At 46.4% G+C, this 27,762-nt stretch overlaps 1 protein-coding gene across 4 annotated transcripts; it reads right to left on the bottom strand.

Moving 5' to 3' along the window:
- Window positions 1-248: 248 nt before the first annotated feature.
- Window positions 249-27,762, bottom strand: pih1d1 (PIH1 domain containing 1). Of its 4 annotated transcripts, XM_059953981.1 has the most exons (12): window positions 27,742-27,756; window positions 27,536-27,598; window positions 22,249-22,387; window positions 21,933-21,999; window positions 20,904-21,089; window positions 15,766-15,827; window positions 9,049-9,130; window positions 6,170-6,266; window positions 4,751-4,801; window positions 3,906-3,996; window positions 1,323-1,466; window positions 249-415 (listed from the first exon to the last, which is right to left on the bottom strand). In XM_059953981.1, exons 3-12 carry the CDS (start codon window positions 22,327-22,329, stop codon window positions 380-382), a joined length of 897 nt encoding a protein of 298 aa, XP_059809964.1. In that variant the 5' UTR covers window positions 22,330-22,387; window positions 27,536-27,598; window positions 27,742-27,756; the 3' UTR covers window positions 249-379. The 4 variants fall into 4 exon arrangements, with proteins under 4 accessions (XP_059809964.1, XP_059809965.1, XP_059809966.1 ...); XM_059953982.1 differs by lacking the exon at window positions 27,536-27,598 and having other exon boundaries at window positions 27,742-27,762; XM_059953983.1 differs by lacking the exon at window positions 27,742-27,756 and having other exon boundaries at window positions 22,249-22,356; window positions 27,536-27,581.

Raw genomic sequence — 27,762 nt, 5'->3', positions numbered from 1 at the left:
TAGCCAACATGCTGCCTCTGAATCACTTATCGTGATTGCAGTAAGATTGTACTGAGCATAGCCAACCAGCCCTCTGCTGTGAAGTAGCTGAGCAGCTTTGCCTGTTAATATCTTCTGTATATGTATGTAGTGGCAACCTGGCCACACACCAGCTGGTGGTCTGTGGTCGTGACTTGGGATAATGGTGAAATAAAGAGCAATAACTCGATCGATCTGATTGAAACTAATTTGAAAACACAATTACTACATTGTGAAAATAATAATGAATGGCATGTATTGTACAGAAAAGTGACACGTTCAAAGCGAACACTCAGGGATGGAAGGAAGTCCTAGTTGTCTGCTCTTCATTAGTCTCGTTGGTTCCTGGAAGCATTCAGTATTATGGTGACTGCACGGGCATCGTTATAGTCAGAACCTGCCAAGAATGGTAGAGAAATTAGAATATTTCCACTCTGCTACTGCACACACTGCCTATGTTGTTAGTAGTCTCTTGAACAAACCTCTTAAATGATAAAGATGAAGTTAATAACTCTGTCTACCTCGTTGTGGCCCCTGCACTTTCTCTGTAACTGTAAAATCATATTCTACATTCCAGTACTGTTTTCATAACACTATAAAATATAAGAGCAGAATTAGGCCATTTAGCCCACTGAGTATGCTGATTTATTATCCCAATCAACTCCACTCTCTTGCCTTTTCCCTGTAACCTTTGATACCCTGACTAATCAAGAAAGTACCATCCATAGCTGTATGTGGCAATGAATTCCACAGATCTACCACCCTCTTGCTAAAGAAATTCCTCCTCATTTCTGTTCCAAAGGGACATCCTTCTGTTCTGAATCTGTGCCCTCTGGCCCTAGACTCTCCCGCTATTGAACACATCCTTGCCTTATCCACTATATTTAGGCCTTTCAATTTGTAATAACCAATGTACTTGTGCATGGAATGATCTGGATGGTTGGCACATAAAACAGAAGTTTTTCACAAGACAATAATAAACCAATTATCATCACTCCAGAGTGGACCTTTGTGCCTTTCTCTTCTTGTAAATTGTGCCATAAACTGTAAATCAGGAGGAACAGTTAACTTCTGCCCAGTAGTGTTTGCCTCTCTGCTAGCAGCTGTACTTTGGAAGCAGACACCCAGGAAAAGAGAATGAATCTTGCTTAACCATTGCCATCTCTTGTTCATGTATGTGCTGTTTCTTGCTTCTGTAGTTTAAACCTAGGTTGTATTTTGATGACTATCTCATGTCCTTTGTGTGTGTTACAATCAATTGACTGCCAGGGTGGCACACTGCCCAAGCAATAGACTTTACTTACCCTGGTATTTCTGTTGAACTGAGAGCAACTTTCCTCTGGGACTATGTTGTAGGGGATGTAAATGTCGAGGTGATAAAGCTCTGGCCTAGCCCACAATACGATCCGGTCCTCCCCCAGGTCAAGCAGCAATGATCCTGCTGAATCCTGTCATACAGAGAGAGCTTAAAGTTACAGAATTGCACAACACTGGATCATTTTGCTTGTAGGGTCTGTGTTCATGCTTTGGGAAAGCAATCCAATTCGTCCCTATCTGATGAAGAACTGCTGAGAAGTTTACAGAACCAACCTTTCAGCACTGGGAACAGTTTGTGATTAAAACAAAACTTCTTCATTACAGAGAAATTGGGGAAGAGGGCAGAAAGGCCTGTGGGGCATCACAGTAACAGTGGTTAGCTTGGCATTATTACAGCTCAGGGCGTGGGGAACTCAGAGTTCAATTCTGGTGTCCTCTGTAAGCAAGTTTGTATGTTCCTTCCCGTGTGTGTGTGGGTGCTCTGTTTTCTCCCTGCACTCCAAAGATATACCGGATAGTGGGTTAATTGGTCATTGTAAATTGCCTCATGATTAGGCTTGGGTTAAATTGATGGGTTGCTGGGCAGCATGGCTTGAAGGCCCAGAGGGGCTATTCCACACTGTAGCACTAAGTAAACAAGGATAGAGAGACCTATGAGGGGAGGTTAGGGAGACCCGTGGGGTGGGGGAGGAGGGAGACCCGTGGGGGGGTGATGGCAGGGAGACCCGCGGTATGGGGTGGAGGGCAGGGAGACCCGCGGTATGGGGTGGAGGGCAGGGAGATCAGCGGGGTGGGGGGGTAGGGAGACCCGCAGGGCGGGGGAAGGCAGGGAGATCCAGGGGTGGTACAGACAGATCCTCCCACATTAAAGAAGGAGTCAGTTCAGCACTTGAATCAGTGAACCATCCAGAGCCTATGGTCCATGTGATGGTGAATGTGGTTGGTACAGATAGTACTCAACAGTTGGCATGGATATGGTGGGCCTGAGGGCCCGATTCTCTGCTTAATTGCTCCATTTATTTTATTTAGAGATAGAGCACTTTAACAGACTCTTTTGGACCAAAAGGCTTACACCTTCCTTTACATCCATGTGACTAATTAAGCCGTATACCTTTGGACTGTGGGAGGAAACCGGAGCACTCAGAGAAAACTCACCCAGTCACGGGAAGAACATACAAACTCCTTCCAGACAAAGGCGGGAAATGAACCCCGGTCGCTGGTGCTGTAATGTGTAACGGTAACCACTACGCAAAGTACTCTATAGCTCTGTAGAATGATGTGGAAGGGTGAAGATCAGGAGTCAGAGTCACACAGCACAGAAACAGGTCTTTCACCCACTCACTAACATGTCATCTCTCCGCACCCCGCACACTGGAGAAAACCTACAGCCGTCGACTAACCGAACAAACAGCTTGGGAGAAAACCCATTCTTTAAACAGGGAGAGCATGAAAACTCCACGGGAAGTCAGGATTGAACTCAGGTCGCAGAGTTGTGAGTCAATGACCCAGGAGAAACTGACTGACAAAATGGATAGAAGAGAGGTTCAGGCTGGATGAGGGGAACAGGCTTGTGGAAAAGTAATGAAAGGGTAAATGCAAGCAGGATTTTTCTACTGATGCTGGGTGAGACTAGAATACTGTCAGAGACAGAGTCCTGAAGAAGGGTCTCGGCCCAAAACGTCAACTTTTTACTCTTTTCCATCGATGCTGCCTGACCTGCTGAGCCCCCCTAACAATTTGCGTGTGTTACTAGGGGCCATCCATTAAGGTTGAAAAGTGAAATATAAAGGAGAACCTAAGGGAGAACTTCTTCCCTCAGAGGATGGTGTGAGAGTGCAACGGGCTGCCAGAGGAACGTGTAAGAGAAATCTGGAAACGTACATGGATGGAAGGGGTATGGAGGGCTATGGTTGAGGTGCTAGTCGATGGGATCAGGCAGTAAAACATTTCAGTGTGGACTGGGCTGAAAAGCCTGTTTTTGTGCTGTAGTGTTCTATGTCTTTGAACCCCAGTATCTCTGATAATACAGCATTCCCTCAACACTGCAGTAGAGCATTTGCCCTGATCAGTGGAACTGTGGTGCAGACCTGAATCTACAGGTTTCAGACTCAGAGATGTTCTTGCACTTAATAAAAACACATCACTAAACTAATGAATAAACAAGCCGGCGTTTCGGGCCAAGACCCTTCATCAAGGGTCTTGACGAAGGGTTTAAACCCAAAATTTCAACTGTTTGTTCCTCTGCATAGATGCTGCCTGACCTGCTGAGTTCCTCCAGCACTTTCTGTGTGTTGCTCTGGATTTCCAGCATCTGCAGAATGTCTTATTTATCACTAATCTGATACAAGAGTTTTATGTAGAGCAGACACAATGGGCCAAATGGCCTAATTCTGCTCCCATGTCTTATGATCTAATATTCTATGCAGAACTGGCCTTTCACCATTAAATCTGGTTACAAATTGATTTAAATAATTATTATCCTTACTCTTAACAACTTAATCTTGGCTGTGAAGTGTCAGAGAATTCCTTGCCATCTCAAAAACACAACAATCAGGAAATCTAATACTAACCACTTTTGGCAAGGAAACGTTTGCTACCAGAAAGCTGGGGTGCCGGTCTGCGGGCTCAGCCACTATCATATATTCCGGTTCCACACAAGTTCTGCCAGAATAGACAGAATTTAGTTAATAGTCATATAACAACACACATTCCTCACATGAACATTGGTTTTTCTTACTTCTGTAATTTCTCTCCCTCCCTCTCTTTTCCCTTTCCACATTCTGACTCCCCTCTCACACTTTCTCTTCTCACCTGCCCACCTCCTCCTGCTAGTGCCCCTCCTCCTTCCCTTTCTTTCTTCTATGGTCCACTCTCCTCTCCTATCAGATTCCTTCTTCAGCAGCCCTTTAGCGTTCCCACTTTTCACTTCATCACCCTTCCCTATGCATTTATCTCCCCCCCCCCCACCCCAATCTTCTTATTCTGGCTTCTGCCTTCTTCCTTTCCAGTTCCGATGAAAGAACTCAGCTCGAAACACTTATTCCCACTCCACAGATGCTGCCTGACCTGCTGAGTTCCTTCAGCACTTTGCGTGTGTTCCTCACAAACATTCTAACTGTGCATGCATGGAGGCAAATCCCCAGGCCCGGCTGAATTGAGAATCTGCTACCTTGGGGTACTTCACATACTCGATTCTAGTGTAAAGACCCACAGCACCGAAACAGGCCCTTCAGCACCTCCTGTCTGTACTGAACATCAACCACCCTGGGGCATTTTGAGGGAAACTCATGCAGTCAGAGGGAGAACGTGCAAACTCCACACAGGCTTCACACGAGCTCAGGACTGAACCCAGGTTGCTGTTCACCTGACAGGTAATCACCATCTCCTACTCAGAAGAAACATAAAGCACTCTTACCTTTCCACTTCTGATACAAGAGGCTTTGTGTCACTTTCTGGGGACTGGGTGCTGGTGAAATAAAATAGGATGATTGGTGTTTAGTGATTACACAGTGTTGGTTTTGATGCAATATTTTTAAAAATAGCTTTAATCTTCATATAAAAACAGAATGTGCAGCAGTTGTACAACCTCACCTCCGGCTATTCCTTTTCTCTGTATGCTATCAGGTCATGGGGAAAGGGGGAGGTAGGAAAGAACCAATGACAAGAAGGTTTCTCCTATACTTCTATGATTTGCACAGAATGGTAAAACTCCAATAATCTGCTAAGTGATCGTTTGGAAATCTTGGTAATTAGGCATCTAGTGCTGATTCCCAAATTCCCTTTAAAATAAAAGGCCCCCGTTCACATCTCCACCATCCCCATCACACAGTCTCCTTTCGATACTCTTTCTGACTCGCTGGTCCCTGATCTCACACTCCCTAAAGCACACCAGGCTTGCTGGAAAATAGATTAGCTTTGTTTTTCACATGCACATCAAAACATACAAGGACGTTGCTAGGACTTGACCTGAATTATAGGGAAAGATTGAGTATGTTAGGATTTTATTCCACAGAGTGTTGAAGAATGAAGGGAGATTTGATAGGGGTATACAAAATTATGAGGGTTATAAATGCAAGCTGAGGCTGGGTGATGACTAGAGGTCATGGGTTAAGGGTGAAAGGTGAAACATTTAAGGGGAACACAAGGGGAAATTTTTCACAGAGGGTGGAACGAGCTGCCAGTGGAAGTGGAGGATGCAGGGTTTGATTTCAACATTTAAGAGAAATTTGGATAAGTACATGGATAGGAGAGGTATGGAGGGTGTTGGTCTGGGTGCAGGTCAATGGAACCAGGCAGATCAATAGTTTGGCACAGACTAGATGCTTCTGTGCTGTAGTGTTCTATGACCCTACAATGTAGAGTGAAATGCATCATTTGCGTCAATGATAAACACGGTCTGAGATGCCCTGGGGGCAGCCCGCAAGTATTGCCATGCCTCTGTGAACATAGCATGTCCACAACTTGTTAACCCTAACCTGTATGTCTTTGGATTGTGGAAGGAAACCAGAGTACCCAGAGGAAACCCACACAGTCTCAGGGAGAAAGTACAAACTCCTTACAGACAGCAGCGGGAATTTATTATACTATTGCATAACTTCTTAAAAAAGGTGAGGTTTATTAATAAATATTGTGTTATATAAATCAGTGGTAATCAACTTGATCCTGAATATGAAAAGGGAATTGAATCCAGAAATTCTGTCAACACAGCATCAGAAACTTGAAGATTAATGGAGTTTTACTGCACTGCGCTATTTAATAAATCCATACTACCATAAATTTACTAAAGCTGTGAAAGATGCTGCTTAAGATGAGTTTTATTTTCTTTGTGCATTACCTGGATTTCAGTTCCTGGATGATAGGTTTTGATTTTGTTCTGATGTTCTGTTCTGCTACAGATCCCAGAAATTTCCTGTTTTTCAACATTCGCCATTCTAGGAAGGAACAAAATTGTTACTGATTGCAATAACATAGTGGGAACACCTTTTATCACTGGAGTTTAGACCCAGATATAGGAACTTGTATTTTTTTTATTTATAAATACAGCACAGCAACAGGCTCTTTAGGCCAATGACCCTGCACCATCCTATTACATGTGACCAATTAATCTACTAGCTCATATATCTTTGGAACGAGGAAGGAAACTCATGTGGTCACGGAGAGAACATACAAACACCTTATGGACAGTGCCGGGAACTGGCACTAATAACTACTAATAACTGCTGTACAACCCAAACTGGAATATTGGAGTTCAGCCAGATGAAATAAGAGAGCCCTGATAATTTTAGTGTAGTGTGCAGCAGTGTGCAATTGTTTCCTCCCCCCCCAAGGTCAGAGGGAGAGGGAGAGGGGGGGGGTAGAGAGAGAGAGAGAGAGAGGGTGGGGAGAGAGAGAGAGAGAGAGGGGGGGAGAGAGAGAGAGGGGGGGGAGAGAGAGAGAGAGAGAGAGGAGAGAGAGAGAGAGAGAGAGAGGAGAGAGGGAGAGAGAGAGAGAGAGATTTTATGGCATGTCAAAGTGCTGGGTTAGATCATGGTCTCACCAGCATGCAAGCTTTGCGATTGCTTGCATGCTGGTGGTGAGGAGGGGCTGATGCTTCCTGCTGGAATAAGTGGGGGGGAGGGAGAGAGAGGAGGGCTGATGCTTTGCTGTTGCTTGTGCGTGGGGGGGCTTAAGGGCTGTAAAATTTTTCTCTCATTCATTCTCTGGGGTTTTTCTTCTGTCTTGAGGATGTCTGCGAAGAGAAAGAATTTCAGGTTGTATACCATATACATTCTCTGATATTAAATGGAACCATTTCAACATAGGGTGATTTCAGAAAAGATTTAAGATGGCTTGCATCTGGATCTCTAGAGAAAGGTGGGGAAGAGATGGTAGGGAAAATCTACTCATTTAGATGGCTGCATGACTTTGTGTGTAAACCCTAGGTATGCAAGCATTTAGGTGTCAATATCTATTGATGTTCTAACCACTGCGTGTTACAAAGACTGGGTCTGATCACCATGCTGCAGGACATTCCAATCAGTTGGGCTGTACCGTAGCCACATGTATCTCACTGAAAAGTTTGTGCAGAACATCTTAGAGCACAAATTGAAAAATTTGCTTATCATTGTCACATGTACAGTCGGCCCTCCTTATTGGTTCCAGGACCCCCTGCGGATACCAAAATTCGTGGATGTTCAATCCCTTATTTAACATATCAGTGCAGTGGTCTTTAGGACCCAGTAGAACCCCGGACTTTATTTGACATGTTTCCGTGCGGTGGACATTAGGACCCGGCGGCGCAGCTCTGAATCCACAGTGTTTCTGTTCACAAAAATAGTCACGATCGCGATTGAAAATAAGGTGGAAGTAATAAAGCGATCAGCAAGAAGTGAAACGCCATCGGTCACTGGAAAAGTGTTAGGCTACAGTCGGTCAACGATCGGAACAATTTTAATGGAGAATGTGAAAGGCCCTGCCCCGATGAAAGCTACAGTTATTACTAAGCAACACAGTGGTTTAAGTATTGAAATACGTATGTTTCTTAAGTGTTTTATATGCATAGAAAGGTAAAATATGTACTATATACTAAGAAAAACGTTTGACTAACGCTAAATAATACCGGATGTACCTGTTCTGATTTCAAATCTGACTTAAAGACGGACTCAGGAATGGAATTCATTCATAACCTGGGGACTGCCTGTGCTTTTAAATCTTTTCTAGATTACTTATAATACCCAATACAATGTAAATGCTATGTAAATAGTTGTTATACTGTATTGTTTAGGGAAAAATGACAAGAAAAAATAGTCTGTACATGCTCAAGCAACGAGTGCTGGAGAGAGAACTTCCGGGTTTTCCCGATCCACGGTTGGTTGAATCCGCACATATGGAATCTGCGGATAAGGAAGGCCGACTATATCAAGGTATGGTGAAGAACTCACCAAACATACTGTTTATATGGATCGACATAAGAGTAAACAATAACAGAGTGGAGATTGTTTCAGTTATAGAGAAAGCGCAGTGCAGGTAGACAATAAGGTGCAAGGTCTTAATGAGGAAGTTGGTGGGATCAAGATTCCTTGCAAGAGAGTGGGTCATGGAAGAAAGGGAAGGAGAAGAGACACCGGGGGAAGGGGTGATATATCATGTGCAGTGAATAACAATCATTCAGGCCATGCTCTCTTCTCACTACTACCATTGTGCAGGAGGAATAGGAGCCTTAGGTCACACAGCACCAGATTCAGGAATAGTTATTACCTTACAACTATCAGACTTCTGAAGCAGTGTGGATAACTTTACTCACCTAAACTCTGAACACAACCTAAAGACTCATTTTCAAAGACTCTACAATCATGTTCCCAATTTCTTTTATTTAATTTTTATTATTCACACAATTTGTCTTCTTTTGCACATTGGTTGTCAGTCTTTAAGTACAGTTTTTCATAAATTCTATTGAGTTTCTTTATATTCCTGTAAATGCCTGCAAGAAAATGAATCTCAAGGTAGTATATGGTGACATGCACGTTCCTTGATAATAATTTTACTTTGAATGAATGTACCATACATTTCATGAATGAAGTTTATTCTTGTGGAAAAAAAATCATTAAATGTGCTGAGGAATGTCACACTTTGGTTAGGAGGCTCCAAGAAGTGGATCAGAAAGTAATGTTTTATTTAAAAGCTTAGTCAAGCAAGAAATCTTAAAAAACTTGAGGACAATCTAAAAATTCCTACCTCTGGAAAGCTCTAAGTTATACTTGTTTTCTAATCCTTCAAACCCGATAGTAATAAAGAATTCCATGAAGAGTTTATTGTTCTGTATGAAAAAAATTTTAAAAATTAATATTAAATTTCTTGCCCTACATTAGAAGACTTGCATTTATATAATGCTTTTCAAGAACTCAGGACATCTAATGCACTTTAATATAAAGGGAGTACTTGCAACATAGAAACACGACAGCTACTTTGCACACAACAGTTTCTTACAAAGCGCAATGTGATTAAAGCCAGATAATGTATTGGTTTGGGTTGAGAACACAAGATGAGTTCTGCAGAATTTAAGCTACGTGATCTTTAACCGCGAGAACAGGTCATTTGAAGATCATTTGAAACTACAATGGCCTACTTCTGAAGTATTCCAACAGTTATCAAGGATGTTGGAATGTCTTGGCATTTATGAAAGATCCATGTGAGCAGGGGGCAAGTGGGTCTAGTGAGTGGGTGAGCCCAGAGTTCGAGGTCCTGTCACTGGCCAGCCTGAGGTTTGATACTGAAGGTGGATTGTAATTCTGGAGGTCAAAGCCCAATGGCAAAAGTCTGGAGACTGGAGGCTTGGCGTTGGAAGACCATCTTCGTGTGGGTGGGAGGATAGGGTCTTTTTTTTTGCTGTTGTTTTGTTTCCTGTTGTGTTTTGTGCTGTTCTGCCAAGAACAGTGAATAATGCCCACTGAGAACAAGGCCCAAACCATTGAATGTGTGACAACACTTGTGGGTTACCCTCCCCCCCCCACCCAGCACATCGTTGGGTGTGTTGATTGTTAATGCAAACAACACATTTCATTGACTGTTTCAATGTAAATGTGATAAATAAATCTAAATCTAAAACTAGTCAAAGTAAATGTGCATTGATAACTCCCATAATTAATAACTTCATAACGAACTGCATCATCCACATAGGACACTAGGCAAGTACAAAAAACCCTGTCAGAGCCTGCAGTGATAAAGGTTACAACGTGCAACAACGGGATTTAACATGTTATCTGAAAGATACACTGCACTGATGAAACAGACTGGTTAACTACAAAGACTAACATCTAAACTCTTGTGATTGCACCATTTTCAATACTACGGGCTTTGCTGATAGTAAATTGGATCACAATGACAAGGGTACTGCATGTGCAATGTTCTGTTTGGCTATAAAGATACATTAGTGTTAATCTGTCAGCATCATCTCCAGTATTTTGCATTACCTTTTGTATACAATCAGTCTATGAATATAGGCTATTTAAACCTATGGAATAGTTAAAGTCCTTGATAGAGTGGATGTGGAGAGGATGTTTTCTATGGAGGGAGAGTCTGACCAGAGGACGTAGCCTCAGAATAGAGAGCCATCCTTTTAGAACAGAGATGAGGAGGAATCTCTTTATCAGAGATTGGTGAACCTGTGGAATTCGTTGCCACAGGCAGCTGTAAAGGCTAAAACTTTATGTATATTTGAGGCAGAGGTTGATAGATTCTTCATTAGTCAGGGCAGGAAGGGATAGAGGGGGAAGGCAGATTGGGGATGGGAAAAAAAATGGATCAGCCATGATGAAATCGTGCAGCAGACTCGATGGGCCAAATGGCCAAATTCTGCTCCTATATCTTATGGTCTAAAATAAGCAATTATGAATTTTAATTAAATTACAGCACTCTAGTGGATTCAAACACTGAGCTTTAAGTTAGCCAGCTTAATTGCCGTTTGGTGCAGGAGGTTTTCTTTTAGATGTGTGTAAATTGAGTGTGTGTCTTCAGGCTCCTGTACCTCCTCATTGATGGGAGCAATGAAGCAATGGCATGTCCTGGATAATGGTGGTGCTTAATGATGGATGCCACCTTTTTGAAACATCCTCTTTTAAAGGCGTCCAGATTCTGGGGAGGCTAGTGCCTATGATGGAACTGGTTGGGTTTACAACTTCCTGCAGCTTTTCCCAATCCTCTGCAGTGGCCCCTCCGTGCCAGAGGGTGATGCAGCCAGTTAGAATGCTCTTCACAGTACATTTTAGACATTTGCGAGCATCTTTGGTGACATACCAATTCTCACAAGATCCTAATGAAGCAGAGCCCTGTAATGCCTTCGCTGTAATTACATCAATATGTAGGGCCCAAGATAGATCCTCAGAGATGTTGACATCCAGGAACTTGAAACTGCTCACCCTTTCCATTTCTGATCCCTTGATGAGGACTGATGTGTGTTCCCTCAAAACTTCCCCTTCAAGTTCACAATTATCTCCTTGCTCTTACCAACGTTGAGTATAGGGTTGTTGCTGTGACACCAATCAACTCGCTCCTGTACGCCTCCTCATCAGTATTTCAAATTCTGCCAACAATAGTTGTGTCATCATAACATTTATAGATGGTGTTTGAGCTATGCCTGGGCAGACAAATGTGGGTGTAGAGAGAGTAGAGCAGTGGACTAAACACACATCCTTCAGGTGCGCCAGCATTGATGTCAGTGAGGAGATGTTATTCCTGATCTGCAAAGACTGTGGTCTCCTGGGTGAGGAAGTCAAGGAACCTGTTTCAGGGAGAGGTATAGGGGTCCAGGTTTTGGAGTTTGTTGATTAGAACTGAGGGTATGATTGCGTTGAACACTAAACTGTAGTCAATCAACAGCAACCTCGGAGGGGCCGCTGGGGGGGGGGGGGTCACTTGCTCGGGTCACTGCCCTTGGAGGGGCCACTGGGTCCCGATGGTGATGTTATCAAAATTCTGAGATTTATGGATTGGACTGTAGTTCACTTTGGCCTCTTTCAGTTCTATTTTGAGTTCTCGCCCATTCTTTCTTGTTGCCGATTGGCAGGCTGGGGGCTTTGGGTTTGATACTCCTGTTGTTTCTCCATGTGGGTGATCTGATAGTTTTTATGCAGGGGTGGGAGGGAGGTTTGGGGGGATTGCAAGATTTTGTTTCTGTTTTTATGTGTGGGGGGGGTGGAATTGATGTCTTTCTTTCAACAACTTCTAAGGTTCTCTGTATTTTATGGATAGCTGGAGAAGACAAATCTCAGCGCTGTATTCTGCATGCATACTTTAGATCTTTGAAGCTTTGAGTCTTATGTAAATATTACTATTGTCCAGGTGATCCAAGGCCAAATAAAGATCCTACAAGGTTGCATCCGCTGTAGACCTATTGTGGAAATTGCTAAATTGCAGTTGAACAACCACTCAAAGCACTTCATCACTGTAGATGTGAGTGCCACAGGGCAATAGTCGTTGAAGCAGCTCTCCCTGCTCTTCTGGGGTACTGATATGATTGTTGCCCTTTTGAAGCAAGTGGGAAGCTCTGACTGCAGCAGTGAGAGATTGAAGATGTCCTTGAACATTCCCAATGATTGGTTGGCACAGGTTTTCAGAGCCCTACCAGGAACATCATCAGAGCCTGGCACTTTTTAAAGGTTCACCCTCTTGAATGGTGCTCTGACGTCAGCCTCCAAGCGACATCACAGGGTCACCAGATTTGTAGAGGTGTAGCTTTATTCTCCCTTTCAGAACCTGCAAAATAGGATAGGTTTCGCTTTGTGGGAAGTAATGGCCTGCAAACCCTACCAGAGCTGATGCGCATCCAATTCCATCTCTAATCTCAACTGGAATTGTTTCTTCGCTCTTACAATAGACTTAAATTAGTAGGTTGTACCCGGACTTTTGTATAATTCTGGATCACTACAGGTCTATCCATCAGCAAACTATGAATCAGACAGACAGACATTATTGATCCTGAGGGAAATTGGGTTTCATTACAGCCACACCAACCAAGAATAGTGAAGAAATATAGCAATACAAAACCATAAATAATTAAATAATAAGTTAATCATGCCAAATGGAAATAAGAATAAGAATCTCCTGGTTTATTCATGGCTTTTGGTTTGGGTATGTCTGGTATGTTCTTGAAGGCACACAATAATCTACATAGGTCTTGATGAAGTCAGTGACAACTGTGGTGTATTCATTCACTTGAAGATGAAGTCCTGAATACGTCCAGTTCACTGACTCAAAGCGGTCCTGTAAGTGCTCCTCCGCCTTCCTTAACCATACCTTCTTGGTCCTCAACACTGGTGTTGCGGTCATTAGTCTCTACCGATACGCTGGGAGTAGAAGTACAGACAGGTGATTGGACTTTGCAAAGTGTGAGCGCAGGATGGCACAGTAAGCATTCTTGATGATGATATAACAGTAGTCCAGAGTGTTGGCTCCTTTTGGTTCCATGGGTGATATGCTGGTGGTAGATGTACAGAGATTTCTTCACGCTGGCCCAGTTGAAATCTCCCACATGATAGGAATGGCATCAGGATGCGCAGTTTCATGCCTGCTGATTACATTGCTGAACTCCTTCAGTGCCTGTCTGACTTGGGCCTGAAGTGGAATGTACACTGCTACCAGGATGATGGCAGAAAACTCCCTCGGCAGATAAATGGACGACATTTGACCACTATATGTTCCAGGACAGGTGAGCAGGATTGAGACAGATCTGTACCACGATGAGTTATTCATAAAGTATACTCTGTCTCCTCTGCCTTTAGAAGACTGAATTGTCTTGCCTTTGCAAATAGAGAAGCCACTGAGCTACAGTGCTGTGTCTGAAATTGCTGGTGTGAACCATATTTCCATAAAGCAAAGTACACAGCAGTCACTGATGTCCCCATAGTAGAGCAATCTTGCTTTGAGGTCTTCTATTTTAGTTTCCAGCAGGATAATCATGAGTGGAAGTCTAAAGCCTCTGTGTTTCAATTGTACTTGTAGACCATACCCTTTTCAATTTTCCTAAATGGGAACTGCACTCATGAGCCAAGACTACCATCCAAGGGTTGTCAATTTTGAGCATCGATAGATACTTAAAATGTCTTAAAATAATGTTGCTTACTGAAGTACCTATGGGTGTCAGGGTGGATTTCAGCTGTAGTCCTAAATAGGAATATTTAATGATTCCCATTGGAGCTACGTGCAAATAGTCGCCACTTAACGGCGCCATCTTGCCAGAAGACCACAATGTTCAGCAGAACAATAGCAACATAACAACAGTAAAACAAGCCCATTCCTCCATCCCACCCACACACAGACAGTCTTCCCACCCCAAGTCAGTCAATCTCCATCTTCAATATAGAGTATTGACAACACTAAGACAGTCAATGTGTTTGTGGTGGGGACAATAGACAATAGGTGCAGTAGGCCATTCAGCCCTTCGAGCCAGCACTGCCATTCACTGTGATCATGGCTGATCATCCACAATCAGGACCCTGTTCCTGCCTTCTACCCATATCCCTTGACACCACTACCTTTAAGAGCTCTATCTAACTCTTGAAAGCATCCAGAGAATTGGCCTCCACTGCCTTCTGAGGCAGAGCATTCCACAGATCCACAACTCTCTGGGTGAAAAAGTTTTTCCTCAACTCTGTTCTAAATGGCCTGCCCTTTATTCTTAAACTGTGGCCTCTGGTTCTGGACTCCCACAATATTGGGATCATGTTTCCTGCCTCTAGCGTATCCAATCCCTTAATAATCTTATATGTTTCAATCAGATCCCCTCTCGTCCTTCTAAATTGCAGTGTATGCAAGCCCAGTCACTCCAATCTTTTAACATATGACAGTCCCATCATCCCGGGAATTAACCTCGTGAACCTACGCTGCACTCCTTCAATAGCAAGAATGTCCTTCCTCAAACTTGGAGACCAAAACTGCAGAAGGACCTCTTTGCTCCTATACTCAACTCCCCTTGTTATGAAGGCCAACATGCCATTAGCTTTCTTCACTGCCTGCTGTACCTGCATACTTACTTTCAGTGACTGATGAACAGGGACACCTAGATCTCGTTGTTTGTGTTAGTAAACTGTCTACTTAGAGTGGGGAAACAAACAATAGCAGCTCCGCTCAATAAATGCAGAGTTGTTGTTCCAGAAAATTGCAGTAAGTACAACCCCATATACCCTTCATGGCCACTTTATAAGGTAAATCTGTACACCTGCTTATTAATGCAAATATCTAATTAGCCAATCACGTGGCAGCAGCTTAATTCATAAAAGCATGCTGACCTGGTCAAGAGGTTCAGTTGTTGTTCAGCCCAAACTTCAGAATGGGGAAGAAATGTGACTTTGACCATTGAATGATTGCTGGTCCCCACAGGATCGTTTTGAGTATCTCAGAAACTGCTGATCTCCAGGAATTTTCATGTACAACAGTCTCTAGAGTTCTCAGTGAATGGTGCAAAAACCAAACAAAAAAAAAATCCCGTGAATGGCAGTTCTGTGGGTGAAAACGCCTTGTTAATAGGAGAGGTCAGAGGAGAATGGCCAGACTGATTTAAGCTGACAGTAACTCAGATAACCACATCTTACAACAGTGATGTGCAGAAGAACATCTCTGAATGCACAACACATTGAACCTTGTAGTGGATGGGCTACAGCAACTGAAGACCACGAACATATATTCAGTGGTCCATTTATTATGTACAGGTGGACCCTATCAGAGTATAAATTCTGTGCATATTATCAATCACAGACACTCAGAGCAGTCAAGACACCAAACTTGATTGACAATGAAATTTCCATTCTGGGAAGTTATACTGTTGAACTGCGTGTGGCCATTTACAAATTGTGATGAACATTGACCTCTGTGCTACTGCTTCCCTGGTGTAATTATTACTCACGCATCGGTAAAATGAAAAACAAGTGCTTGATACTGGAAATGTGAGTTATATCCTACCTGAATTTTGTTGTAAAATTTAGAATTGATGACAATGTCATATGCAGTACATCCATTACCACCTGCAAAATAAAAACAATTTAAATATCACATAAAAAAACACAAAATGTTGGCAGAACTCAGCAGGCCAGACAGCATCTATGGGAGGAAGTAATAACGACGTTTCGGCTGAAACCCTTCATCAGGAGTGAAGTAACATGGAATGGTCGAGCGAGGATAAGAAGTGGGGGGAGGGATAAAGTAGAGAGCTAGGAAGTGATAGGCTGGAGGGAAATGGGCTGGGGGAAGGTGGAGAATTATGGGAAATAAAAGAGAAAGAAAGGTAGTGCTGGAGGGAGAGATTACAGTGAGGGGGAAAAGAGAGAGAAAGAGAACCAGACTAAAATAATAGATAGGGATGGGGGTAAGAGGGGGGGCAGGGGTATCAACGGAGGTCTGTGAGTTGGATGTTCATGCCGGCAGGAAGGAGGCTACCTAAGCGGGAGCTAAGGTATTGCTCCATCGACCTGCATGTGGCCTCATCTTGACGGTAGAGGAGGCCTTGGACAGACATGTCGGAGTGGGAGTGGTCTGTGGAATTGAAGTGAGTGGCCACAGGGAGATCCCGCCACTGCTGGAGGACCGAGCGCCGGTGTTCGGCGAAACGGTCTCCCAGTCTGCAGCGGGTCTCCCCAATGTATAAATGGCCACATCGGGAGCACCGGATACAGTATATCACCCCAGTTGACTCGCAGGTGAAGTGGTGCCTCACCTGAAAGGACTGTCGGGGGCCTGGGATGGTGGTGAGGGAAGAAGTGTGGGGGCAGGTGTAGCACTTCTTCCGTTTGCAGGGATGAGTGCCCGGAGGGAGGTCGGTAGGGAGGGATGGGGGGGGGATGAATGGACAAGGGAGTCGCGTAGGGAGCAATCCCTGCAGAAAGCCGAGAGTGGGGGAGAGGGGAAGATGTGGCTGGTGCTGAGAGTGGGGGAGAGGGGAAGATGTGGCTGGTGCTGAGAGTGGGGGGGGAGGGGAAGATGTGGCTGGTGCTGAGAGTGGGGGGGGAGGGGAAGATGTGGCTGGTGCTGAGAGGGGGGGAGGGGAAGATGTGGCTGGTGCTGAGAGTGGGGGGGGAGGGGAAGATGTGGCTGGTGCTGAGAGGGGGGGAGGGGAAGATGTGGCTGGTGCTGAGAGTGGGGGGCGTGGGGGAAGATGTGGCTGGTGCTGAGAGTGGGGGGGGAGGGGAAGATGTGGCTGGTGCTGAGAGTGGGGGGGAGGGGAAGATGTGGCTGGTGCTGAGAGTGGGGGGGAGGGGAAGATGTGGCTGGTGCTGAGAGTGGGGGGGGGGAGGGGAAGATGTGGCTGGTGCTGAGAGTGGGGGGGGAGGGGAAGATGTGGCTGGTGCTGGAGTGGGGGGGGGAGGGGAAGATGTGGCTGGTGCTGAGAGTGGGGGGGAGGGGAAGAAGTGGCTGGTGCTGAGAGTGGGGGGGAGGGGAAGATGTGGCTGGTGCTGAGAGTGGGGGGGGAGGGGAAGATGTGGCTGGTGCTGAGAGTGGGGGGGGAGGGGAAGATGTGGCTGGTGCTGAGAGTGGGGGGGGAGGGGAAGATGTGGCTGGTGCTGAGAGTGGGGGGGGGAGGGGAAGATGTGGCTGGTGCTGAGAGTGGGGGGGAAGGGAAGATGTGGCTGGTGCTGGAGTGGGGGGGTGAGGGGAAGATGTGGCTGGTGCTGAGAGTGGGGGCGTGGGGGAAGATGTGGCTGGTGCTGAGAGTGGGGGGGGAGGGGAAGATGTGGCTGGTGCTGAGAGTGGGGGGGAGGGGAAGATGTGGCTGGTGCTGAGAGTGGGGGGCGTGGGGGAAGATGTGGCTGGTGCTGAGAGTGGGGGGCGTGGGGGAAGATGTGGCTGGTGCTGAGAGTGGGGGGGGAGGGAAGATGTGGCTGGTGCTGAGAGTGGGGGGGAGGGGAAGATGTGGCTGGTGCTGAGAGTGGGGGGGGTGAGGGGAAGATGTGGCTGGTGCTGAGAGTGGGGGGGAGGGGAAGATGTGGCTGGTGCTGAGAGTGGGGGGGAGGGGAAGATGTGGCTGGTGCTGAGAGTGGGGGGGAGGGAAGATGTGGCTGGTGCTGAGAGTGGGGGGCGTGGGGGAAGATGTGGCTGGTGCTGAGAGTGGGGGAAGATGTGGCTGGTGCTGAGAGTGGGGGGAGGGGAAGATGTGGCTGGTGCTGAGAGTGGGGGGGGAGGGGAAGATGTGGCTGGTGCTGAGAGTGGGGGGGAGGGGAAGATGTGGCTGGTGCTGAGAGTGGGGGGGAGGGGAAGATGTGGCTGGTGCTGAGAGTGGGGGGGAGGGGAAGATGTGGCTGGTGCTGAGAGTGGGGGGAGGGGAAGATGTGGCTGGTGCTGAGAGTGGGGGGCGTGGGGAAGATGTGGCTGGTGCTGAGAGTGGGGGGGAGGGGAAGATGTGGCTGGTGCTGAGAGTGGGGGGGAGGGGAAGATGTGGCTGGTGCTGAGAGTGGGGGGGAGGGGAAGATGTGGCTGGTGCTGAGAGTGGGGGGGGAGGGGAAGATGTGGCTGGTGCTGAGAGTGGGGGGCGTGGGGGAAGATGTGGCTGGTGCTGAGAGTGGGGGGGAGGGGAAGATGTGGCTGGTGCTGAGAGTGGGGGGCGTGGGGGAAGATGTGGCTGGTGCTGAGAGTGGAGGGCGTGGGGGAAGATGTGGCTGGTGCTGAGAGTGGGGGGGAGGGGAAGATGTGGCTGGTGCTGAGAGTGGGGGGGGAGGGGAAGATGTGGCTGGTGCTGAGAGTGGGGGGGAGGGGAAGATGTGGCTGGTGCTGAGAGTGGGGGGGGAGGGGAAGATGTGGCTGGTGCTGAGAGTGGGGGGGAGGGGAAGATGTGGCTGGTGCTGAGAGTGGGGGGCGTGGGGGAAGATGTGGCTGGTGCTGAGAGTGGGGGGGAGGGGAAGATGTGGCTGGTGCTGAGAGTGGGGGGAGGGGAAGATGTGGCTGGTGCTGAGAGTGGGGGGGAGGGGAAGATGTGGCTGGTGCTGAGAGTGGGGGGCGTGGGGAAGATGTGGCTGGTGCTGAGAGTGGGGGGGGAGGGGAAGATGTGGCTGGTGCTGAGAGTGGGGGGGGGAGGGGAAGATGTGGCTGGTGCTGAGAGTGGGGGGGAGGGGAAGATGTGGCTGGTGCTGAGAGTGGGGGGGAGGGGAAGATGTGGCTGGTGCTGAGAGTGGGGGGGAGGGGAAGATGTGGCTGGTGCTGAGAGTGGGGGGAGGGGAAGATGTGGCTGGTGCTGAGAGTGGGGGGGAGGGGAAGATGTGGCTGGTGCTGAGAGTGGGGGGCGTGGGGGAAGATGTGGCTGGTGCTGAGAGTGGGGGGCGTGGGGGAAGATGTGGCTGGTGCTGAGAGTGGGGGGGAGGGGAAGATGTGGCTGGTGCTGAGAGTGGGGGGAGGGGAAGATGTGGCTGGTGCTGAGAGTGGGGGGGAGGGGAAGATGTGGCTGGTGCTGAGAGTGGGGGGGGGAGGGGAAGATGTGGCTGGTGCTGAGAGTGGGGGGGAGGGGAAGATGTGGCTGGTGCTGAGAGTGGGGGGAGGGGAAGATGTGGCTGGTGCTGAGAGTGGGGGGCGTGGGGGAAGATGTGGCTGGTGCTGAGAGTGGGGGGGAGGGGAAGATGTGGCTGGTGCTGAGAGTGGGGGGGAGGGGAAGATGTGGCTGGTGCTGAGAGTGGGGGGCGTGGGGGAAGATGTGGCTGGTGCTGAGAGTGGGGGGCGTGGGGGAAGATGTGGCTGGTGCTGAGAGTGGGGGGGAGGGGAAGATGTGGCTGGTGCTGAGAGTGGGGGGCGTGGGGAAGATGTGGCTGGTGCTGAGAGTGGGGGGGAGGGGAAGATGTGGCTGGTGCTGAGAGTGGGGGGGAGGGGAAGATGTGGCTGGTGCTGAGAGTGGGGGGCGTGGGGGAAGATGTGGCTGGTGCTGAGAGTGGGGGGGAGGGGAAGATGTGGCTGGTGCTGAGAGTGGGGGGAGGGGAAGATGTGGCTGGTGCTGAGAGTGGGGGGGAGGGGAAGATGTGGCTGGTGCTGAGAGTGGGGGGGAGGGGAAGATGTGGCTGGTGCTGAGAGTGGGGGGGGAGGGAAGATGTGGCTGGTGCTGAGAGTGGGGGGGAGGGGAAGATGTGGCTGGTGCTGAGAGTGGGGGGCGTGGGGGAAGATGTGGCTGGTGCTGAGAGTGGGGGGGAGGGGAAGATGTGGCTGGTGCTGAGAGTGGGGGGGAGGGGAAGATGTGGCTGGTGCTGAGAGTTGGGGGGGGGGTGTTGCCTTTAAATATCACATAGTTGCTTCTTTCCGGATAATTTGTTTTTGCCCCGATGTTACATGAAAGATTCAAAAGGTTATGACTTTCGTCTCTGGAGTGTAGGAGAATGAGGGGAGATTTGATAGGGCTCTACAAAATTATGAAGGTTATAGATAGGGCAAATGCAAGCAGCCTTTCTCCACTGAGTTACGGCAAGACTAGAACTAGAGGCTGCAGGTTTAAGTGTGAATGATGAAATGCTTTAAGCGGAATCTAAGGAGAACTTCTTCACTCAGAGGCTGGAATAAGCTGCCAGTAGAAGTGGTGAATGTGGGTTCAACTGCAACATTTAAGAGAAGCCTGGACAAGTCAATGGATGGGAGGGGCACGTAGGGGTATGATTCAGATGTGGGTCGATGGGACTAGACAGAGTAACAGTTCATCACAGTTTGCGGGGTGCAAATAGCCTACTTCTGTGCTACACACACAAAATGTTATGGGGACTCAGCAGGTCATGCAGCATCACCGGAGGAGAATAAAGAGCTTTCATCAGGACTAGAAAGGAAGGGGAAGAAGCCAGAATGATTCTGGGCTTTAGTGCTCTACGACTCATGTCACACTGACACACTCCTCCTCTTTAATAGCTGCCACTAGCATGTTGGCTGGGCTTACCATACAGGATTGGCCATGAGGCAGGAAATTAATAATCTCCATGTCCAATGTTGCCCTAATCTGAAGGAGACACTGAACTCAGCACAAACCTACGACTGACTCTGGGATCTCCTCAAGCTGCAGACTGTGGCCACACTGAAAGGCTGGGAGGAGAGGAGAGTGTTTATTCAATATCAACTTTTTCCGCCTGTCCTGTTGCACCAATACCTACTGTTGTCAACTTCGGCATGAGGTTCGCCGAGGCTCATGGGAATCCGGTATCCTGAAGGATCTTCTGATTCCAACAAGGTCACTAAGTCCTCCTCAGACAAATCTGGAGGAGGTGGGATTTCATCGGACTTGCAAACGTTAACGAAAACCTTCTCGCTGCTTCTCGTCTTTGTCTTCACACAGAATCCTGTGAAAAGGTGATTTATTTTGTAAAGTAATTTCCATCAGTACAAGCCATCTGAATCAAAAGACTTCCCTTTACCACAACCATACCATAAGACTATAAGACACAAGAGCAGAATTAGGCTATTTGGCCCATTGAGCCTGCTTCACAATTCCATCATGGCTCTTTTATTATCCCTTTCAATCTCCTGCCTTCTTTCCATAACCTTTGATGCTCTTACTAATCAAGAACCTGTCAATATACCCAATGACTTGGTCTCCACAGCCATCTGTTGTAAAGAAGTCCATAGATTCACCACCCTCTGGCTACAAAAATTCTTCCTTATCTCCTTTCTAAAGGGATGAATGTATTCTTCTGTTGAGCCCTCTGGTTCTAGATTCCCTCACTATAGAAAACATCATCTCAATGTCTACTCTATCCAGGCCTTTCAATATTCAATAGGTTTCAGTGAGATCCACCCTCATTCTTCTAAACTCCAGCAAGTAGCCTAGAGCCATCAGATACTCCTCATATGTTAAACTTTACATTTCAGGGATCACTTTTATGAGCATCTTCTGTGCTCTAAAGTCTACAGCAGACTTAATTCCAAGCTCTAGAATTCCCTCCCAAATCCCTCTACACCTATCCGTCCTTTAAACCTTCCTCATTCATGAGAAAAGCCAGGGAGGGTGGGCGACTTGTAGCTTTTTGTGCATCTCTTGAGTGAGACTGCAATCCACAACCATTTGCCAAAGAGATGTCAGTGATTAATAACTGATTATTTTACCATACCAACAAATAGAAAAGTTAAGGAAGGTTTAAATAACGTGTACATGCCAATTCTATGAATTTGTTGATCATCCTTACCTGGCTGTGGTCTGATCTGCTTAGATTCTTGTGTTGCTGGAAGTTTACTCTGCATCTCTTTTGCAGCCTATCGAGGAGAAAGAAAGTCAGAAAGCAAATGCTTTTCTGTAAATAACACTGAACTGATGAATGCTTTTACACAGTATGCAGGCTTACTGTCAGGGCTGGACTTGCATGTCTACGTTTTAAGACTGCATTGCCATTCTTACCCTATTTCAAATTCCAGGCTTGTAGAATCAATGGCAGTTTTTTAAAAATGTGATCTAAAGCTGGCAGTCTGCACAAGGAAGCACGTAAGGTGGACAAATATGCTTACCTGGAGTAGCAGTTGTTCATAGAGTGCATCCTCGTCCTGCATCTCCGCTGACAGCAGGCTTTTGTCTGTTGTCGCTGTCATGGTCCAACTTGTAAAGTCCAGGAAGAACTGTCAATAATCACCAGATGGGTATCAAAGCCTATCAACATTTTCAGGAAAAAGCACACAAAAACACGAGTTTAATCATGCTTTAGTTTGTATCCATGATGCATAACTCTTCTACTGAGAGTTGTGTCTTTGCTCAATACAATACGATCTCAGAGATCAATCACTGCCCGAGAAGTGCTAGTCGAGCCAGTGCAAGATTAAGGACCAGAGTCTTTGAAGCTCTGCAGATCCAAACAAAACTTTTGGTATATAGAGCAATCATCCTTCCTACATTACAGTATGGAGCCAAAACATGGACCACCTAGATTCAGAGTACATTTATTATTAAAGTATACAACCCTGAGATTCATTTTCCCACACATGGCCACGAAACAAAGAAGCCATGGAACCCATTCAAAGGAAAAACATCCAACCCACAACACGCAAAATAAAGGAACAAATGGCAAAAAACAATATAAAACTTCATCCGCAAAAGTAATTGAAACAGTCCAGAAATATTCAGTTCAATTCAGCACTGTCGTTCATTGACTGCAAGCTGCAGAGCCAGTCCGCCTCAATCAAAAACGCACAAAATAGCAACAAAAAGGAGCAACTGGAAACAAATCATAACATGAACTACAGAGTCCAATCCTACAGCAGGCACCTGAAAGCTCTGGAGCAATACAGGACCACCAAAGATCATTCCAAAGGAGTCTTAAGATCAGCTGGAAGGACGGACAGACACACTAACACCAGTGTACTGGAGAAGGTCAACATGAACAGCATCTCCATCATGAGAAAGCAATACCAACTCTAATGGATAGGTTGTGTTATCCAGATGCCTAACTCATGTCTCCCTAAGATCCTTTACTACCAGTTTAAGGAAGGTCAGGCAGTCCCTAGTGGGCAAAGGAAAGATAACACCCAAATCAGCCTGAAGAAATTCAGCAAGACATTGCATGTAATAGTGCAAGTGGAGGAAATCTGTTGCACTACATGAGAATGACTTCCACTGTGCCGTAGAGACAAAGCAGCAGCTGCGAAAGGAGACTGAACAACCAAAATAACCAGCCACCACTTACTCCTGCCCACACCGCACCATAACATGTGGATCGTGTATCAGTTTCTACAGCCACAAGGACCCACTGGAGAATATCATACTCGGCTTGAGTGACTGCGCTACTACAATATAATACAAAATTAACAGAGCACTACTGCTGCAGGTGATATTAATGTGTAGCCTATAGCTCACTTTGCTGTTTGATTAGTTATTCCAGCCTCATCATTTAATATCTCTCTGCTTTGCTGTGGAACGTACCCCTCACTTGGCAGCAGCTCATAAATTCTTGGGGAGATGAACTCAAAGATCAGCAAACATAGTAACCTTTTATTTAAAATCATAGCAATAACTAGAATGTTGCAGTGACCTGATTGCTGTCTCGTGTTCTCAGTATTATTTATTTACTTTTCTCAAAGGAAATTTATTGTCACCATATTGTTGTCGCCCTGAGATGTATTTTCTTGCAGGCATTCACAGGAAAATAAATAAACACAATAAATTCAGCAAAGTGAAAAATGCACACAATAAAGACGGACAAGCAATCAACGTGAAAAAGACAAACTGCAAATATAAAAAGAGAAATAATACTAAATAATAATAACTAATAAGCAATAAATATTGAGACGAGTCCTTGAAAATGAGTCCATAGATTGGAATTAGTTCAGTGTAGGAGTGAGTGAAGTTATCCCCTCTGGTTCAAAAGCCTGACGGCTGAGGGGTAACAACTGTTCCTGAAGCTGGTAGTGTGGGTCCTGAGGTTCCTGTACCTCCTTCCTGATAGCAGCAGAGAGAAGAGAGCATAAACACAAGAGTTTCTTTAGATGTTGGAAATCCAGAGCAACACACACAAAATGCTGGAGGAACTCAGCAGGTCAGGCAGCTTCTATGGAAATGAATTGACATTCAGGACTGGAAAGGAAAGGGGACTATATCAGAACAAAAAGTGGGGGGGGGGTGGAGGGGAAGGAGGACAAGCTAGAAGGGGATAGATGAAGCCAGGTGAATGGGAAAGGTAAAGGGCTGGGGAAGGAGGAATCTGATAGGAGAGGAGAGTGGATCATGGGAGGAAGGGAAGAAGCATTGGCATCAGGGGAGGTAATAGGCAAATGAGGAAAAGGGATAGGAGACCAGAGTGAGGAATAGAAGAGGGAAGGGGGAGTGGAAAAGAAAAAAGATACCAGGAGAAAAATCGATATTCATGTCTTCAGGCTGGAGGCTACCTAGACGGAATAGAAGGTGTTCCTCCTCCATCCTGAGGGTGGCCTCAACATGGCAGAAGAGGAGGCCATGCATCGACATATCAGAACAGAAATGGGAATAGGGATTCAAATGGGTGGCCAATGGGAAATTCCATGTTATGCCAGTGCAGTTGAGGTGCCTAACAAAGCAGTATCCCAGTTTATGTCAGGTTTCATCAATGTCGAGGAGGCCACATCGGGAGCACCAGATATAGTAGACAGCCCCAACAGATTTGCAGGTGAATTGTTGCCTGTCCTGGAAGGATTGTTTGGGGTGCTGGTGGAGGTGAGGGAGAAGGTGAATGGACTACTGCTTGCAGGGATATGTGCCAGGAGGGAGATTTAGTGGGGAAGGACAAATGGACAAGGGAATCACGGAGGGAGTGATCCCAGCAGAAAGAGTTCGGGAGCATTACTAAGGAAAGCTTGGAATACAGGCTGCTCCATGTAACCAATAAAAAGGAAGGCATAGCTGGGGCCTATACAGGTGCCCATGGCTATCCCTTGAATTTGGAGGAAGTGGGAGGAGCTGAAGGAGAAACTGTTGAGGGCAAGGACCAGTTCTGCCAGATGGAGGAGGACGGGGGTGGAGGGAAACTGGTTGAGTTTTTTGTTGAGAAAGAGTTAAGGGTTTCTTAATGGGAGTAGAAATGTACAGGACTGGACATCCATGGTGAAAGTGAGGTCAGGGCCGGGGAATTGAAAGTTGTTGAGAAGATCGAGAGCAAGTGAAGTCATAGAATGGAGTTGAGGTATGCAGACATGAGTTCAGTGGGGCAGGAGTAGGCAGAGACAAGGGGCCTACCTGGGCAGTGAGCAGGTTTGAGGATCTTGAGGTAGAAATGAACAGACTGGGCTTAGGAAACTATGATTTTGGCCTAGAGACATCATGGCTTGGGTGGTGGAGGTCGTTGATATTTATTTTTTATTATTTGCTTTTGTTTTGTATTTGCAAAATACAATGTCTTCTCTTGCATTGGTTGCCTGTCAGTCTTTGTTTGGATGTACTTTTTCACTGATTCTATTGTATTTCTTTGTTAAGCTGTAACTGAGCAGGTTTGGATGATATTCATCTGAAGTAATGCACAGAAGGGTAGGAATTAATGATGACTGGTAGACCACGAGCTTTGTTCTGCATTTCAGATCTTGATCTTTAATACCCATTTCCTCAAAGAGCCAAATGCTGTGCTGCCACACTGAACATAATGTTAATTTCATCACCAACATCTGTACAATGCAAGATGACTTCTGAGAAAGGAATTGTGGTTCACATTTTCAGAGTCTCATAATGAAGATTAAAGATTACTTTTATTTGTTGCATATACATCAATACATCAAAGCAGTGAAACGTATCAGTTGTGTCGACAACCAACATTAATGTGGTAGCAACCCTCAAATGTCACCATGCCAAAATAACATCCGACAACTTACTAACTCTAAACTGTATGTCTTTAGACTATGTGAGGAAACCCACATGGTCACGGAGAGAATGTACAAACTCCTTACAGACAGCGAAGGGAATTGAACCCCATTGCTAATCACTGGTGCTGTAATGGACTTCTAATTTCCATTGTGCATACATAAGCATTAATGGCATATTCCATGACTGAAGCTTTGATGACTATGATTTTGGAGTGGAGGAGATGAATTTCCTGCTTGTCTTGTAGATGAGCTCCCTGCAAAATGAACCTTGCTGGAGGGGAGATGCAGTATTACAATGAACAGCACTGAGAAAATTGAGTGGTGATGGAGCCTGCTGTAGCACCAGTCCGCACTGGGATTGGATTTGCTGTGGATCTGTTAACGACGACAATGCCATCACATTCTTAATTACTAAGGGTGTCAAAAGGAGGAATTTCCTTAGCCAGAGTGGTTTATCTGTGGAATTTGTTGCCACAGGTGGCTATGGAGGCCAAATCTTTAAGTATATTTAAGGCAGATATTGACAGATTCTGGATCGGACAAGGCATGAAGGGATACAGGGCCAAGGCTGGAGAATGGCATTGAGAGGGTTAATAAATCAGCCATGATGGAATGGTGGAGCAGAATCAATGCACCAAATGGCCAAATTCTCCTACGTCTTATGGTCTAATGTACAAGTCACCAGAAAGAGACAAATTTCTGCAGGCAAACTTGAGAAAGTTACTCCACCAGCCAATGGATCCACTGACTCAGGGCCAATGGAGTCAAAATGAAACAAAAGGCCACAATGACATTGTTGCATGTGTTTATCTAGAAGTTGGCAGCATCTGCTTCTCACAGCATTCATTCATGACGACACCCTGTAAACTTGCATCCACTCATTAACCCAGCCACTTCAGCAGGCAATGGAATGGAACAACTTGTATCCAGTTGTGGCACACAGCAAGCAACACCTATTCTCCATACCATCCAGTAATTGAGCAATATTCACCCTACACACTCAGTAAGTGGCCGGCACCCACCCCAGGCGCCACCCAGTAAATGGACAACCACCTTACACACCACCCACTAAATGCCCAACACTCACCCTGCACGCCACCAGTGAGCCAACAGCATTCGCTTTGAGTCACGTTTTCCCCGTTTTATTTCATGTGAATTATGTGTGCAGCCTGTGACTGAACTGCCAACAGGTTGCACCTGCACCCTTGCAATATCTGTTCGCATCTCGAGTCGGCACCACCCAGCGTGTCACCTGAACCCACCGCGACAGCTGAATGAGTGGGTAGCACCCAGTGGGCAGGCAGAAACCCAGCATTGCCCTGAACCCACATGACAGCTAATATGCGGGTAGTACCTAGTGAGGGACTTTAACCCAGTGGACACACCACTCTATCCCTTCCACCCTCCCTCCCGTCAACACCATCCTCCCACTTCCCTCCCCTCAACAGCTCTAGACGGTACCGACATCGCTGAGACTCACCTGCCGCACTAAACGGTCCTGTTGCTATGAGCAAGTCTCCTTCCGCTCCCCGAGCAACAAGCACTAAAATTAAAAGGGCCGGTCAACAACAATTCAAATCTAACAAATCAGTCGAGTAAGGTCTGTCACTTCTCTTGCCCGCGAAGTGTAAACCTAAAGTTTAGAGAAGAACTACCAGTCGCTTAAAGTGCTAGATCTCCACTTACCAAACTGAGGAGGAGTGGAGT

Source organism: Hypanus sabinus, chromosome 29, assembly GCF_030144855.1.
Source record: "Hypanus sabinus isolate sHypSab1 chromosome 29, sHypSab1.hap1, whole genome shotgun sequence".
Taxonomy (NCBI): Eukaryota; Metazoa; Chordata; class Chondrichthyes; order Myliobatiformes; family Dasyatidae; genus Hypanus; species Hypanus sabinus.
This window is presented reverse-complemented; position numbering and strand designations above follow the sequence as displayed.

Bases quoted from the DNA above. Each gene is read 5' to 3' on its own strand.
- pih1d1 (XM_059953982.1), bottom strand. From the start codon at position 22,329: ATGACAGCGACAACAGACAAAAGCCTGCTGTCAGCGGAGATGCAGGAC. The intron at 15,828-20,903 runs GTAGGTATTGGT...TTTATTTTGCAG, and splicing joins TCATGCCGAAGTTGACAACA to GTGGTAATGGATGTACTGCA. The intron at 416-1,322 runs GTAAGTAAAGTC...CATTCTTGGCAG, and splicing joins AGTTCAACAGAAATACCAGG to GTTCTGACTATAACGATGCC.